Here is a 16,101-nt window from a genome sequence, read left to right as displayed (position 1 = left end):
CAAACTCAAGTCAACAATTACCATTCAACCACTAACAGATCTGGACAATATGCATATAAAAAGTACAACATTCATTATTAAACATTCAGAATGTATTTTTTCGTTAAAATCAAGGCAATAACAGATTTTACAATTCCTTCAGTGTGCTTGCATAGACTTTATATATCATTGGATCCTGAAATAATTTCAGTTGGCATCAATGCTGGTTTATGGCATTACAAATGGGCCCTGAAACTAAAACTTAAATGCTTGGTGCCTAATTCCATTGTCAAACTTTCTGACTTAGGCCTGGATACACTACACAACCTTTGTATAAATTCTTGCCTCGATTTGCAGTCTGAACAAGTTGAGATTTTGGGCAGTCTAAGTTGAAATATTTCACAGAAGAACATGTAGGGTACGATTTTTAAGCTTCAGACTTTGATTCCGTGCAGTCGGAGGATATCAAACATATTTGATATTTTCAGCTGATTTTAGAACACATTGTTTTTCGTTTGTCATGTGTTTCCTAGCAACGAGTCACGTTTCTGCAGTTTGTTGTGTTCGGAATGGAGTCTGGTAGTGTGTGATCCTCAGGCGTTCAGTGTATGATGCAGAGTTTTTCTCTGTAGCCATTTACAAAGTCAACAAGTGTGTGATCTCTAGTGTTTGAAAATCTGTTCAGATTTTAAAAGTTGTGTAGTGTAGTCCAGCCTTAACTGTGAATGCTGGAATTTACATCTTGCGCATCTAGGGAAGAGTAATAAAGTAAACATGCAAGAATAGAATCGCATACCCAAGAAAGGCAACTAAAAGAATGGACAGGTCAAAGGGGAAGTGTCTTATTTCTGTATCAGAAGTGGCATCAAACAAAATTGCTAAAAGAATACATTTTATAGACAGGAAAGATATCCTATCCTAAGATATATAAGACAAAAATATATATAAAAGGCAATTACGACTTTTTAATCGCACAATTTTAAAAAAAATTTAAATTCAATTCCGAGTTATGTCCGAATTGCGAGAAAGAAACTTGCAATTGTAAAAAAGGTCCGAATTTTGATTAAAAACATTTTGAGTTTATATCTCACAATTCAGACTTTTTTTCTTGCACTTCCAAGTTTATTTCTCACAATTCTGAGACAAAAACAATTGTGAGAAATAAAGTCAGAATTGTACGGAGCCCCTAAGGGGACATGGTGGTGGGGGCAAAAAATTAGATGGGAGAAAAAATAATGTCAATGCTTTTGCGTTCCTCTGATAAACTCTGCGTTCCCTCGCAAACCTTTTGCATTCGCTAGCAAAACTTTTGTGTTCCTTGCGAGTGAACGCAAAGTGTCTCGGGGGAATGCAAAACATTTGCGAGAGAATGGAAAATCATAGCCAAATATTATTTCCTCCCATCTCATTTTTTTTTCTTCTTCATGTCCCTTTAGGAGCTCCGTAGAATTGCGAGGGAAAATAGTCAGAATTTTTATTCTTGCAATTCCAGGTTTTATCTCACAATTCTTTCTTTTGCACAATTGCGAGCTATAAATTCCGAATTACGAGGTATAAACTCACAATTTTAAGTGAAAAAGTTAGAATGGAGAGATATAAACGGGCAATTGCGAGAATAAAACATCTGAATTGTGAGATAAAAATTCGCAATTACCTTTTTTAATTTTTATTCTGTGGCAGAAACAAACTTCCACAATATCCTGTTGGTCGAAAAACTAGTGAAAATGTAAACTTATGACCCTAAACTTATATCGGGTTGCTCAAGAAGCCCGAACAGATTTTATTTTGATTTATTTTAATTTGTCAACTGGACCAAAAAACTCTGTAGACTGTGTTGGCTATGCAGAGACGAGGCAGAAATTCAACAAAGCGGGTTTCCCCATCCCTTATTCTGAAACACAATCATGCCATTGTTTGGGCTGACGTGGAAACGCACTGGAGTGCCATTAGCACACATAATATCACTCTCTCACTTCACTCACAGTTCATCATCTGTGACTGTTGATTCACACACTCCCAAAGCTAAATTTCTCACTTCACAATCAGGAAAATCGACAACTGATTTTCAAACATCTGGAATCTGAGATGTGGTTTAGTGAAAAGGACTGCATAATGTATGCAATGGCACCACAGAATGCGTATTGACATGGCAAGGACAAAACATGCACTTCTTTCCTCAAAGAAGTGACATATTAACTGGACGCTGGAGTCGGGTATAACAAAAGGCACACGTTGTGATTTGGAACAATGGAGGCATTGAACGGGCGTTCGTCCACCCAGAGGCCACAGCTGCTAATATATGGAAATTAGACCACATTCTTAAACGTGAAGTATTTACTCCACAACACTGTGTTTAGTGTTAGCTGCCTTTCTGCGTATATGTGAGGCAAATTTAAATGAGTAGGAGGTGTCGTGCCTTAAAAAAGTCCTTATGGAATAATAATAATGGGCATTATGAACATGAATGATCACGTTAAACATTGATTTCAAAACTAATGCATAATGATCTAAAATCATCTTCTCTCTTGCTTGCAACATCATTTTACAAATAAACCAGCCAGTCTGATAATAAGGGCCCCTTCTTCACATCAATTCATACCAAATTGTATACACCACTGCACAGGAGCAACTCGGTTAGATAACATTAAAAAGTACAACACAAATATACAAGGAGATAAATGTTTTTCACCTTGAATGAATCTCTCTGTCCAGGTCATATTTTTGCTTAAAGAAAATCAATTTTACCAGTATCAGTAAGACTTTTGGCGTTATATACTGCATGTATGTATCAAAAGTTCAAACGTTTATAAAAGTTTGGGGTCAACTTCTGCTCACTAAGACTGCATTTATTTGATCAAAAATACAGTAAAAAAAACAAACATTTAAAATGTAATTTATTCCTCTGATGGCAAAGCTGAATTTTCAGCATTACTCATCGTCACATGATCCTTTAGAAATCATTCTAATGTGCTGATTTGCAGACCAAGAAACATTTCTGATGAATATCAATGTTGAAAACAGTTTTTGTGGAAACCGTGACACATTTTTTCCATGATTTTTTGGATGACAAGAATGTGAAAAATAACAGCATTTATATGAAATACAAATTTTTCACAAAGTACAAGTCTACTGTCCCTTTTGACCAATATTATGCATCTCTGCTTAAAGCTGCAGTCCGTAATTTTTTTGTTCAAAATTTACAAAATGTATATAATAAGCGAGTACATAATGAATCCATTTTCCAAACCGTGTTTTTGTCTTATCCTGAATCACTACAGTACACCTATTTTAAGTGTGATTTTAAGCAAAAATTTGCAATATTTCAATTTAGGGGGCAATATGACCTGGACAATATTTGAGATTCATCTCTTGCTCTACATACATCTGTAAAACTGTTACCCATCATATAATGAAGATAGTCATTGCTCAAACATAAGGAATTAAAAAAATACCCAAACAAATGTGAAAACCTGGATATACCACAGATAAGAAATGTTGATGAATCTTCAGAGCCAGTTGCATGGCTGAACACACCACATCCGTTTGGTACGGCAATAATGTCAGTCTTTCATTCTCTGGCACTGTAGCTGCTCACCCAGGGCCTTTACACACAGAACAGAGCAGCTTTGATTGTGTCCAGCTCTCACGCAGCGCTCTGTAAAGCAGTGTGTACGGTCCTGGCTTGGAATTGAATTGAACCTCCGGAAAAAAAAGTTTTTGCGAGATGACCAAAAGTAAAATCCTTAGTGTATTACATATATCCACAGACATCATCCAGTGTTAAAATCATTCAAGCAGTCTTGAAAAACGTACCATGTTTTTGTCAGATGCAAAAAAAAAAAAGCTGATTTTTGGCAAAGACTGGAAATGCATCCATCTTCAAGTTCAAACTCCACAGAATGCTACATAGGTTTTTGTTGTAATTTAATAGAAAGCCATTAGAAACCATTCCCATTGGGAACGTCCTTCACAAAATATGTCTTTTGCTCACTCGTCCGCTCACGCACACAACCTCACCAAAACATTCATCTCCACACGCTTGCACGCAAACTGTACCGAATGATTCCTCTCAAGTATACTCCATTTGACCACTCCATGTCTCTGCTAAGCCCAGGTATTCTGGGTTTTCTGCTGTGGGGGTCATGTAGCCATTGGGCTGCCTGTGATTCGTACCTCCGTTTATGGACGCTCTGGCGACTGCCTGAGCTTTAGCTGCGATATCATGATAGTAGGGGTTGTCGAAGGCGGGAGAAGTGGGTGAGATGCTGCCCGTAGGCACCAGGTACTCTGGATTCTCCACACTGTTCCCTGTACAAAGACCGTTAATGAATCTCCTCTCGTTTGCTTTGCGTGGAAGCGTGCTGGGACGCTCTGATGGGACGTCCTGGTTCACATACTCTGAGAACAAAGAAAACATTTAAAGATATTGTGTTGTAATCATGTTGTTAAGGTGATAAAGTCCGTGTGAAATGGATTTTGCAACTTTTTTTGTATTTATAAGGGAAACAGGATATTCAGTATAAAGATAATTGTCAGCGAATATTGCACAATATATTGGTACCAAATCTATACCAATATATCACAATGTATTGGTACCAAATATATACCAATATATTATTGTTACTAATATATTAGTAACAAAAAAAAAAAACTTCTATGATTTCACTTTTTCTTAAAGGGGTCATCGGATGCAAAATTCACTTTTATATTGTGTTTGCATATAAATGTGTCTTTGCAGTGTGTGGACACAACCACCATACATTGAAAAAAATCCATTCACTCCTTTTTTTTAATCCTCAAAAAGTCTAAACACTCTCAATAATCAAGCCATTTGGATTTCCATATTGCTCATGCTCCGCCCACGACCACTGACGGACTGTCCCGTATTGGCATATATCCGCCCTCAGCCATTTGTATACTGTCCGCCAAGGCAGTCTTGTGTCGACACCCCCCATGGAAGATAGGGGTGGGGTGAGCAGTTGCTCATTATCATTTAAAGAGACATGCACTGAAACGGGTCACTGTGAACAGAGCTGTTTTTGAGGTAAAAAGGGTGTTTTACACAACCATTGAGGAATTTTAACCAAAGCATGTTACAAACTTTACATGAAGACCCTACAGAATCATACCAACTTGTGGAAAATGGGCATCCGATGACCCCTTTAATCCCTCCCTGTTCTAGCTTGTACTATTCTGGACGATATTTGAAACTTTGTATTGCTAGCACCGTAGCACGAAAATATGAATGAATAAATGTAAATGTGGTACCATGGCCAATATTAGACATTTTTTATAATGTCTAAAACTGCTATTTGGCTATTGGTTAACATGTTCTCATTGTTGCAATACACTCTTATATCCCAGCTTGCGATGAAACCAAAGTAACAACATATATTTTCTTCTGTATTGTGACGTATGGATTATTGAAAAAGAAAAAATTCAGGGCGGGGAACAGATGGTGATTGGATTTGGAGATGTGTCTGTTGCCCTCAAGCAGATGAACATGAGCTTGCAGGGGAGGGGGTTTAAACTTAAAAATGTCCTGAATACGTCACCAGAGAGTCTTGACTGCATGACATGTCTAGATATATATATATAATCATAGAAGTCTTTGTCATATTTCATTAAAACTTGATCTGCCTTGGAAAATAATCTTTCTTTTGGATGACATTATAAAAAATTTGCCAAATACCATTTCAACCAGAAATAGGCCTATGTCACATTCCGGTAGTAAAATGGGTTGCCTTTACTGCAAATGATATGTTTCACTCACCAGGTTGTGTGTGTGCTCCACGTGGCAGTGTGTTTGAAAGGAAGCCAATAGGGCCATCCGCTCCAGCTCTCCAGGTCTCCAGCTCTCCATCTATGCCGTTAGGGACGGTGGGGTCTTTAGAATAACGACCAGGACTGGATGGAGGGCCGTTGTCCTCCACGTAACCGTCCAGAAACACAGAGTCCGATTGGCCTCCAGCGGAAAGGTGTGATATGCTCCGTACTAAAGTTGGGTACTGTGTCCCAGACCACATGGCATTGGCTGTTGCCCCGACAGGAAGAGTTGGGTACTGACTCTGCCCCAGCGTGCTGACGGAGGAGTACAAATCCCTCCCGTTTGGCATACCATCCACCTCTAAACCTTGGTCTGTACTCTAAAGAAGAAAAACAAAAAAAGTGATATGATTTTTAAAATGGGACAAGCATTATAGTAGCATTTGAGGGACTGAAATCATCACAGACCCGGTGAGAGTGGTGTCTGCTGGGTCCATTGGCTCTTATTTCTCCTTGTGAGCTGAAGATGCCGCCGGGCTGAGGCACCAGGTATTCTTCCGCATCCAGTAACTCTTTCACATTTCCCCCCTCCTCTGCCATCAGCATGCGGAAGAACTCACTATCAACAGGATTGGACAGACTCATCTGATCATCATTCTGAAAAAAGCAGGGAAAAAATAGGAATATATTATTTTAGGGCTGCGACAACTCATTGATAAACTCAATAATGTAAATGGTTGACAACATATCTCATAATTGCTCAGTTTGCACTATGCACGAGAACATTGGCACTTTAAAGTAGAGAAACATTTTAATTTCCCATATTTATTTATATTTTGCTGTTATATTCTTATACATATTCCCATTTTGCATATCATCTTATCTAAACAGGAAGTTAATGAACTTTCACAAAACTTTTATATACCACAATTTTCGAAGAAATAGATTATTTGTAACTACATACAGATTATATTTAATTGCTTATCAATGTAGTTGATAGATGCAGCCCTATATTATTACAAGTTCCTAATGAAAATTTTTTTATATATTTACGCACTTGGATGACTACAAAACGTGGGGGATCACGTGACATGATGGTAAAATCCTCCACCAGGTCCTTAAATCGCGGTCGACTGTCAGGATCGATCATCCAACCTGGCATAAGGTCATATGGTCAAAAAAGTACTCTACATATTCAATACAAATGAATCCCCATGGACAGCTGCTGTGACATTGTGTTGATTGCCAGAGAAAATCATTTTTATTTGTCTCTTGTTTGAAAAACAAGCAAAATTCACTATGCAGAAGTCACAGAAGAAGTTACTGTGTCAAGACAATCTTGTGATAGTCAGACTTAATTTTAATGTTTGAGATCCATATTTGAATCAAATAAGCACTCAAATGACTATGCAAATTCATCATTAGAAATGAACACTAACAATTGACCATGATCATGTAGACGTCCGTGGTACAGATTAACGGCTGGGGGAGTCTGTCTCCCCCCTCCAGTAGTTCTGGAATGTCCCGCGCTGGTATGAGGTCATATGGCTTCATGCCAAAGGTCATCAACTCCCATACAGTCACCCCTGAGATGGAAAGAGCCAAGCCTCAAAGGTTATTTTAAACCAGAGGGTTATCAATTACAGCAGAGCAACTGTAAACCCATGCAGATACTGACCGTAGCTCCATACATCACTTTGGTGAGTAAACTTCCTGTGTAATATGGACTCCAGCGCCATCCATTTGATTGGCACCTACTCAACACACAAATAGACTTATTCTCAATACATACAGGATAGTAGATTTATCCACATTCGAACTCTGTTTCCAAATCTGTTTCGGCAGTTCAACCAAAGCAACATGTGAAACACACACCTTTCCCCCATCAGCGTGGTACTCCTTCTCATCTATGTCCAGCAGTCTGGCAAGCCCAAAGTCTGTAATCTTCACATGGTTTGGGTTTTTGACTAGAACATTCCTTGCAGCAAGGTCTCTGTGAACCAGCCTCACTTCTTCAAGGTAACTCATTCCCTGGGTACACAAAGAACCAAACATGAGAACATGAGCACAAGTGGCTGGGGAATAGCGAAAAGAATAGTGAATAGCAATTGTTAACCCTGGGTCATTCTAAACCCCGGGTAAATGGAATCCTGTGTTAACTTGCTTCATGTTTCACACTATATAATTTATAATTTAATTATAATATCATAATTTGCATAAATACAAAGTTCAGTCATTAAACTCTATATGGCACAGGCTGGTGGGTCCTTAACTCAATTTGTTAGCGATCACATCGTTATCTACATAGCGCAGCTGATTGGTTGCTGTGGCATCAGCAGCCAATGAGCTTGCTACTCAACATTCAAATACTTGGCATTGTTTGCTGTTAGCAGTCTGCAGCGCGCTTTCAGAAACCCTCCACCTTCCTTAGCTCCACCTGTATAGATCTGCTACAGGGTTTATTTCATGTATGTTATATGTGTAGCAGCAGCATGTCTTACATGCTCACAGCAGCAAGTCTGTGAATGTATTGGCAGTACCAAGTCTCTATACTTGCTCTACAGCAGCAGCAGCAATAATCAACAGGAGCAGCAGTGTTAGCCACATCCATTACCATGCCAATCTCAGTTGTCATGACAGAATTAAAATTTTCATAATTTACCTGGGGTTAACAATTAATCCTGGGTATTCATAAAATGACATTTCACATTCCTAATCCCTGCGTTTAAGGTTCCTAAACCTTGGGTTAATGTCAGTTTCATTGATTAGCCCCGCTTCTAAATTACAATTGTGGAATATTTCTTTATCCAGGGTTAAAAGTAAGGTTTAGAAGAACCATTACCTGGGTTAAAGCGCAGTGTGAAAAGCCCTAATGTAACTGCAGTGTTTCCCTTTAATTACCTAGACTGTGTATTTTTACACTTCTCATAACATAAAATATTTCTAACATTGTTTTGCACCATTGCTTTAGCAAAGCATCTTTCAATCCATCTAAAATCGAAATCGAGATCAGGCTTTATGTGCTTATTAAATTGCTTATTAAATGTCGGGTTACATACGTAACCGAGACGTTCCCTTTCGTTCAGTCACTCCGAGTTACGTCAGTGACTGACGAATGGGATCCCAGTTCAATCACACCACAGCGGCTGTCTTCCAGTGCCCTGCGCAAGTCTGAGTCCTTCGTTCGTGAGACTAGCACGGACGAAGGACTCCTACTTAACACAGGAATACCAAGGAGTACTGGGAAGCATATCTCAGTGGAAATATGCAAAACAATGCCTGCCCGAAGGGAGGACTTACAGAATACACATATGACCCGCGAGCGGGCTGCATATGGAGAACACAGGGTGGCCCGCAGGGTGGAACCTTTCAACCCCAGGGGTGGCAAGGTGGCTTGCCAAGGGAAAGACACATGCTCAGAGAGGCTTACAGTGGAAATACACATGTGGGGGTCGCCCAAGGGGGGAACCATGCACATGGAGGCACTAGCCAACATGAAAGCTGCCGCAGGCATAACTCTGGCGTTGACGTCAACAGTGCTGGAGAAAGCAACATTCTTCCCGGAGAAACTCACCTGAGGAGAATATTGCACGTATCCAGTCCGAGGAGTGGAATGGCGAGCAAGCGAAGACACCTGAACAGATCTTAGTTACCAGCTACTTGAAGTGAGTACACGAGAGGACACTGGCTCCACTCGGAGATTGTAGAATCTTGCGAATGTGTTAGGTGTCGCCCAGCCTGCAGCTCTGCAGATGTCTGTTAGCGAGGCATCATGCACTAGAGCCCAAGAGGAGGCCACACTCCGATTGGAGTGTGCCCGAACCCCAAGGGGACATGGTCAACCTTGCTGCTGGTATGCCAAAGCAATGGCGTCCACTATCCAGTGAGACAACCTTTGCTTGGAGAGAGCCTTTCCCTTCAGCTTCCCACCATAACAGACAAAGAGCTGGTCTGAGGTCCTGAAACACTGCGTTCTTTCTAAGTAAGCACAGAGGGCGCGTACTGGACAGAGCAGTGCCAAGGCTGGGTCTGCCTCCTCCAAGGGCAGCGCTTGCAGGTTCACCACCTGATCTTGAAAGGGAGTGGTGGGAACCTTGGGCACGTATCCAGACCGGGGTCTCAGGATCACGTGAGAATTAGCCGGCCCGAATTCTAGGCACGCTTCGTCAACCGAAAATGCCTGCAGGTCCCCTACCCTCTTGATGGAGGCCAATGCAACCAAGAGCGCTGTCTTCATAGACAGGAACTTAAGCTCAACTGATTGCAAAGGCTCAAAGGGAGCTCTCTGCAGGGCAGATAAGACCACTACGAGGTCCCAAGAGGGTACAAGATGAGAGCGAGAAGGATTTAGTCTCCTCGCTCCTCTAAGGAACCTGATGACCAGGTCATGCCTCCCCAAGGACTTACCTTCAACTGCATCGTGATGTGCGGCAATAGCGGAAACATACACTTTGAGGGTGGAGGAAGACAGCCTTCACTCCAACCCATCTTGCAGGAAAGAAAGCACAGCACTGATCGGGCATTTTCTGGGGTCTTCTCGGCGAGAAGAGCACCAGGTGACGAAGAGGTTCCACTTCAACACATAGGCGTGTCGAGTTGACAAGGCCCTAGTGGAAGTGATGATAGCCACCACCTGAGGTGGTAGGGTACTCAAACCGTCCAGAAGCCAGACATGTAGGTTCCATAGATCGGGACGAGAGGGTGCTCCGTCTCTGAAAAAGGAGGTCCTTCCTCAGAAGAATTGGTCAGGGAGGGGCTGTCGTGAGGAGTACTAGTTTGAAGAACCAGGTCTGGGTGGGCCAGAGAGGCTTTGAGAGGCTTTCAACCTTGTCGGTTGATGTACACTACTGTGGCCGTGTTGTCTGTCCGGACCAGGGCATGGCACGTAACTCGGAGTGACTGAACGAAAGGGAACGGTGTTCTAGTGAGCAGCTTATGATCTGGTGTCTTCAGCATTTCGTTTCACAGAGATCAAACTCAAACTCAATCTGCATGTGTGAGTTTAACGTGCACCACTTATGCTTTATTTTCACATTTGCATTTTTGTGGACAGATGATTACACCATTTCACTAGATTTCTGAGACACATTTGTAAACTGTTTTCCTCTGAAATAAAAACTCTTGTAAGAAATGTAATAGTTTCACAAAGAAACACTTTAGAAACACTAAACTGCAACAACATACCGCAAAGCCTTCCACCATCAGTGCATGTCACATTCTGTAGATGTCTTACCTTTGCAATCTGTACACACCAGCTGAGGAGGTACTGAGAGCCGATTCGGTCATTGTTTTCTCTGACATAGTCCAACAAGCATCCGTATGGCATAAGCTGAGTAACCAGCTGAACCGTTGATGTCAGACAGATGCCTAGCAAGCGGCACACATATGGGCTCGCTACACCCGCCATCACATATGCCTCCTGTGGATAGCATATAGATAAAACACATAGACACACATAGACAAAACACTTTAAAGTCACATACATCACACATCTCCACATACAAAATAAATACTTACCATCATTAGGAAGAAGAGTCTTCTGAATGTTTATAACAGGAAATAAATATTGCAACAAAATATAGGAATGTAATCAACACACTCACATCCAAGATCTCTTTGTTGGCTTTAGGCGAGGTGTTCTCACGCAAAACTTTGATGGCCACTGGGATCTTGACGTTCTCCCCATCAGGAGCCCATATACCCTGGTGAGATGAGATAAACTCTGCATGAATAGGGTTAAACTACATTAAGAACAATAATGTAGAACAGGGTTTCCCAAACAGGGTTCGCAAAGGGAACTGTAGGGGGTTCATGAGTTGATGAAAAGCTAATAATTATATCAAATGTACATGGGGCTGTGCGATAATCTTGATATAGCTTAGTGCGATTATCAAATAAAAGGCTGCCTTTATAGTCACTAGTGAAGGGTTTGAGATTTTGTGGTGCCATCAGCCAGTCTACGAAGTCATTTTCCAGAAGCTCAGATGGCAGAATGCTAGTCACATTTCCAAGGCTGCATGTGCCAGCTAAAAAAACTAACATTGATATGATGAGGAAGGGTTACAGATATCTCTCTTTTCTTACTGTGTGCAGTGTCTGACCTTATAGACTGTGCCGAAGGCTCCAGAGCCCAGCACTCTGAGTTTCTTCAGCTCTGTCTCCTTGAGAATACGCATCTGAGCCTGGTTTGGCATCGCTCCGCTCGGGGTCAGTGGCTCCACCAGCTTCAGGGAAAATTGAGATGCCATAAGACTACAAAACTAAATGTGAAGTAGTCAAACCAAACAGATTGCATAAACAGAAGAAATGCATTAGCATGACCAACCGATATTCAATACAATTAAAGGGGCCAGGAACAGCGTTGTGAAAGTGATGTGGAATGAGACACTATCACAAGTAAAAAGAGGTTTGAGTTCATTTTAAAGTCCAACTACAAAGTCAAAATAAAACACTTAAAAACTATTAAATACTTTATTTATTTGCATGTCATGTGACAATCGACCAACATCAGAGAACCGTGACCATGTTAATATGTTGTTAAATTATTAAAATATTAACTTCAAATGTAAATATTTTGTAAAATGTAAATTATAAAAAAAAAAAAAAAACTGATCAAGTACCAAAAAAATCTAATTCTAATTAAAATGCACTATCCTACCCAGTATTTGCATGTGCTATGTATTTGTATGCTTATTAGAAGAATGAGTTGATAGCTTGCAACATGCTAATGTCAATTTCAAAATCAGCTGATTTTCAACAAAGAATAATAATAGATAATAATAATAAATAGGGGCCCTATTTTTACGATCTGAAACGCAAGTATCAAACGCGAAACGCAAGTAACTTTGTGGGCGGATCTGACGCAAATCAAAAATGGGTTGGTCTGAAGTAGCTACATTACTCATAGGTTTGGTTTGGGCGTAACATGCAATAAACCAATCATAGCGTCATCTCACATTCCTTTTAAAAGCAGGCACGCTTGTTCCATGGCGGATTGCTATTATAATGGCGGATTTGCCAGGCGCAAGATCATTCCCTAATTTACTGACATGCATCTGTGGAGGGAAAAGTCCGCTGTGCGTCGGGTGCAAAATAGGAATGATAAATGCGTCGGTGTACAAATTAAATTGCGCTGGGTGCAAGATAGTGCCCTAGATGTGTAAATGTTGGCAGACAAACCCTAATGCATACATCTAGCCGACATAAGAAAGTTGCACAAGTTCAAAATTAGATTTTTGCCTCTTAGTATCAATAAATGCTCCATTTAGACTGATTTTGAGTTAATAAAGTGTCAGTATTTTTAAAACAAATTCTACATGCAAATGAAACACTGTTCTGACCTCATGTTCCTGTAGAATTCTCCTCATGGTTTCTTTCTTTTTCTGGTGTTTCTGTCGTCGCAGGTAAAACACCAGCAGCGCCAGCAAAATTATAAAGAGAAACACTCCACCAATTGTGATTGCGACTGTTGTCCCAGCCCTGCAGGATTTTCATAACAAACAATTAGATTTAAGCAGGACTGTGCTGTCTATAGTTAAAGCTTTACTCTATAGCTATGATTAATAACTAGATTTAGACTAGGTGTTTGCCAAGTCTAAATAGCCCACCCCACATTTCATGAAACCACATTTCAGAACCTATTACATTCAAATAGCTAGATTTTCTCAAGTCCCTCTTTTGAAGTAAATAAAAAATTTCTGCCTTGTTTTAATGCCCACCAGACGAATAGCATAATTTCAACCACTTAGAAAAGTAACAGTCCACCTCTCACTTAAACACATTTGAGGATTCACAAGTTGCATGTTACGCAGTTTAAAACTTGAGATTATAGGTTTGGTCAAATCCCTAACCCTAAGTATGAGCAGTATATGTGATACTTGCTTTGGGAAACACTACTAATGAATATGAGTATTCTGCATACATACACATTTAATAACGTCTTACCCAGTTTTCTGTTGGATCGGGCACCCCCTTTCATCCAATGGACACCTGACAGTGAATACAAAACAAAAAATTAATTCCAAATCCTAAATTGTTGCTCATGGCCTGATATAAAAAAGTGGGATAACAATCCATGAACTCATTGAAGGACTTACGAGACGCTGCAGTTGGTCTCACAGGGCAGACAGTGTCCCGTAGCATTGAAGTATTTCCACACTGTGTGCTGGTCCTCTTTCACCCCACTGGGACAGCGCTCAACACATACGTTTCCATCTTGAAAGTGCATACACTCCTTACACTGATCTGGACCCTGCACAAGAAACACAGTTAAAACCTTAAAGGGGACCTAATTATGCTTTCTTTACATGTTCAACTTTCTTTAGAGTGTATGTTGCTGTTTGATCATGAAAAATGTCACTCAAAAAAGAAATGACTCTCTATATCAGTAAAGCTCTGTTTCTGAACTTCCTGAAATTCTTCGATTGTAGTCTTCATTTTTCTTCCAGGAACGTACACGGTACAATATTCCTCATTTAAATAATTCCTCGCCAAGGCATGAGCAAAAAAAATGGCGAGGCCTGGTTGAGTTGCGTCAGTAGTGTTGAAACTACCAGTTATGGTAAAGGGGCGTAACATTTCCAAAACACATTCGAACCGGTTGACCAATCACAACACACTGGTCCTGCCAACCAATCAGAGTGCACTGCATTTTTCGGAAGGAGGGGCTTCATAGAGACAGGAACTAAGCAAAGTAGTTTAGTTAAAGTTAGGTGCTGCAATTATGTAAAATATGTGAAAAATAATGTGTTTTTGAAAATTATTATTGTTAAATTATTATTAAAGCATGAAAACCTATTCTAGTAGAAAAACAAAAACAAAATCAAGACTTTGTAAAAGGGCGAAATATGGCTTCTTTAATATAAAAAATGTAAATTAAAAATGTACCTTGTATTACTTGCTTTCTTCCATGGAACACAAAAGGAAAAAAAAATGTTTTGTTTTTGTACCACTTCTTGGAACTGAGGAACTGCGTTTATCTTTTATCAAGTACCATGTGATGTACTAAAAATAACAATAAAGTTGACTTTTGGTGCTTTTATGGTGCATTTCTGTTAATTTTTCTTTCACTGTATGGAAAATAGCAGTGTGAACAACATTCAGATAAACTTCTTTTGTGTTCCACAGAAAGAAAGTCGTACAGGGTTGAAACGACATAAAGGTGAGTAAATAATGAATTTTTTTTTTTTTTGGTGACAATATTAAAAAAACGTAGAATATTTTAAATATATATATATTTGTTTTTGAATTTTGCATTTGCATCTTACTCGGCCTGTACAGGAGGCAGAGCCGTTGACTGGTCGACACTCTGGATGGCAAGGACCACAGTTAAATCCATCCACAAACTCCCGGAATGATCTGTGGAAAATGCATTTGATGTAGAGATAAACATTAAGAGTTTAAAACCAACTTCTATAACAACAGCATATAAATCTGCATTCTTTATTGTATTACATTAAAGGTAGGGTAGGCAATTTTTTGTAATACTGGTTAAAAAACTCTCTTCAAATCCTAAAACCAATCAATAATAGAAGTGGTCTAAATATTTAAAAATGTGCTGTGGAAGTCTCAGGACCAAAAAATGTTTGTCCAATTGTTGCGCAATGATATGATGCCCACGCAGACATCACACATCATCAGCACATTCCGTAAGGCTATGCAGAGTTGTTGACAGACAGTCACCGGGAGCTGTAAACAAATAGCAGCCGCCATTTACAGTTCCTCCTAAACCAAAACAACAAGCTTATACTGCGTTCACACCATGTCGTAACCATAATTACGAGATGGCAACCCGTGGCGTTCTAAGGAGTTGTTCACGTCCTCAGACTCAGATTTTTTGCGTTTCTGTCTACACTATCAACGCCGAAATTAATCTGCAGCAATCAGGTAGTACAAGTAAGAGCTCTGTAAGTTGTTTACATTCATTATTATTGTAATGTTATGTGCTTTGAGACATTAAGTAAACTTTGTTCATGTCTTTTGGAGGAGGTGTGTCTATGGAGAACGCTCTGAAGGGAGGGTGGGATCTTATGCTTTCAAAGCTTGCTATTGTTAGCCTCTCCGAAATTGCCTACCCTACCTTTAACAGATATTGACATAGTGGAAAAGCCCTGTGCACAAAATTCAACATTCAATAATCGATATGAACTTGTATTTATGTAAGTAAACATAACAAAGCACAACAACAAATTAAAAATCTGCTTATTTATACTGTACTCACCCCTGCAGGACATTACACTGCTCCACACACTCCGTCCCACGTTTGTAATTCACACACGACACACACTGACTTGGTCCCGGCCCCCAGCAGCCTGCATTCGTACATAGGGGGTCACAGATTCTTCCCTCTGAAACTAC

The 16,101-nt window shown here is 40.0% G+C and overlaps 1 protein-coding gene across 1 annotated transcript in view; it reads right to left on the bottom strand.

Annotated features, from left to right (window-relative positions):
• Positions 1-2,392: 2,392 nt before the first annotated feature.
• Positions 2,393-16,101, bottom strand: part of erbb2 (erb-b2 receptor tyrosine kinase 2) — a 35,522-nt gene continuing 21,813 nt past the window's right edge. The window contains exons 13-27 of the mRNA XM_084134907.1: positions 15,965-16,097; positions 15,012-15,102; positions 13,842-13,996; positions 13,690-13,734; positions 13,086-13,224; positions 11,847-11,969; positions 11,349-11,447; positions 10,979-11,164; positions 7,621-7,776; positions 7,424-7,499; positions 7,185-7,331; positions 6,803-6,900; positions 6,214-6,402; positions 5,753-6,125; positions 2,393-4,377 (exon numbers count right to left, since the gene is read on the bottom strand). Coding sequence (XP_083991033.1) covers positions 4,049-4,377; positions 5,753-6,125; positions 6,214-6,402; positions 6,803-6,900; positions 7,185-7,331; positions 7,424-7,499; positions 7,621-7,776; positions 10,979-11,164; positions 11,349-11,447; positions 11,847-11,969; positions 13,086-13,224; positions 13,690-13,734; positions 13,842-13,996; positions 15,012-15,102; positions 15,965-16,097 — 2,339 coding nt within the window. The 3' untranslated portion in view covers positions 2,393-4,048. The remainder of the gene's footprint in view (positions 4,378-5,752; positions 6,126-6,213; positions 6,403-6,802; positions 6,901-7,184; positions 7,332-7,423; positions 7,500-7,620; positions 7,777-10,978; positions 11,165-11,348; positions 11,448-11,846; positions 11,970-13,085; positions 13,225-13,689; positions 13,735-13,841; positions 13,997-15,011; positions 15,103-15,964; positions 16,098-16,101) is intronic.

This window comes from Abramis brama (assembly GCF_963993115.1).
Source record: "Abramis brama genome assembly, chromosome: 14".
NCBI classification, from domain to species: domain Eukaryota; kingdom Metazoa; phylum Chordata; class Actinopteri; order Cypriniformes; family Leuciscidae; genus Abramis; species Abramis brama.
Note: the sequence above shows the minus strand (reverse complement) of the source record. Positions and strands in the feature narration are given on the sequence as shown.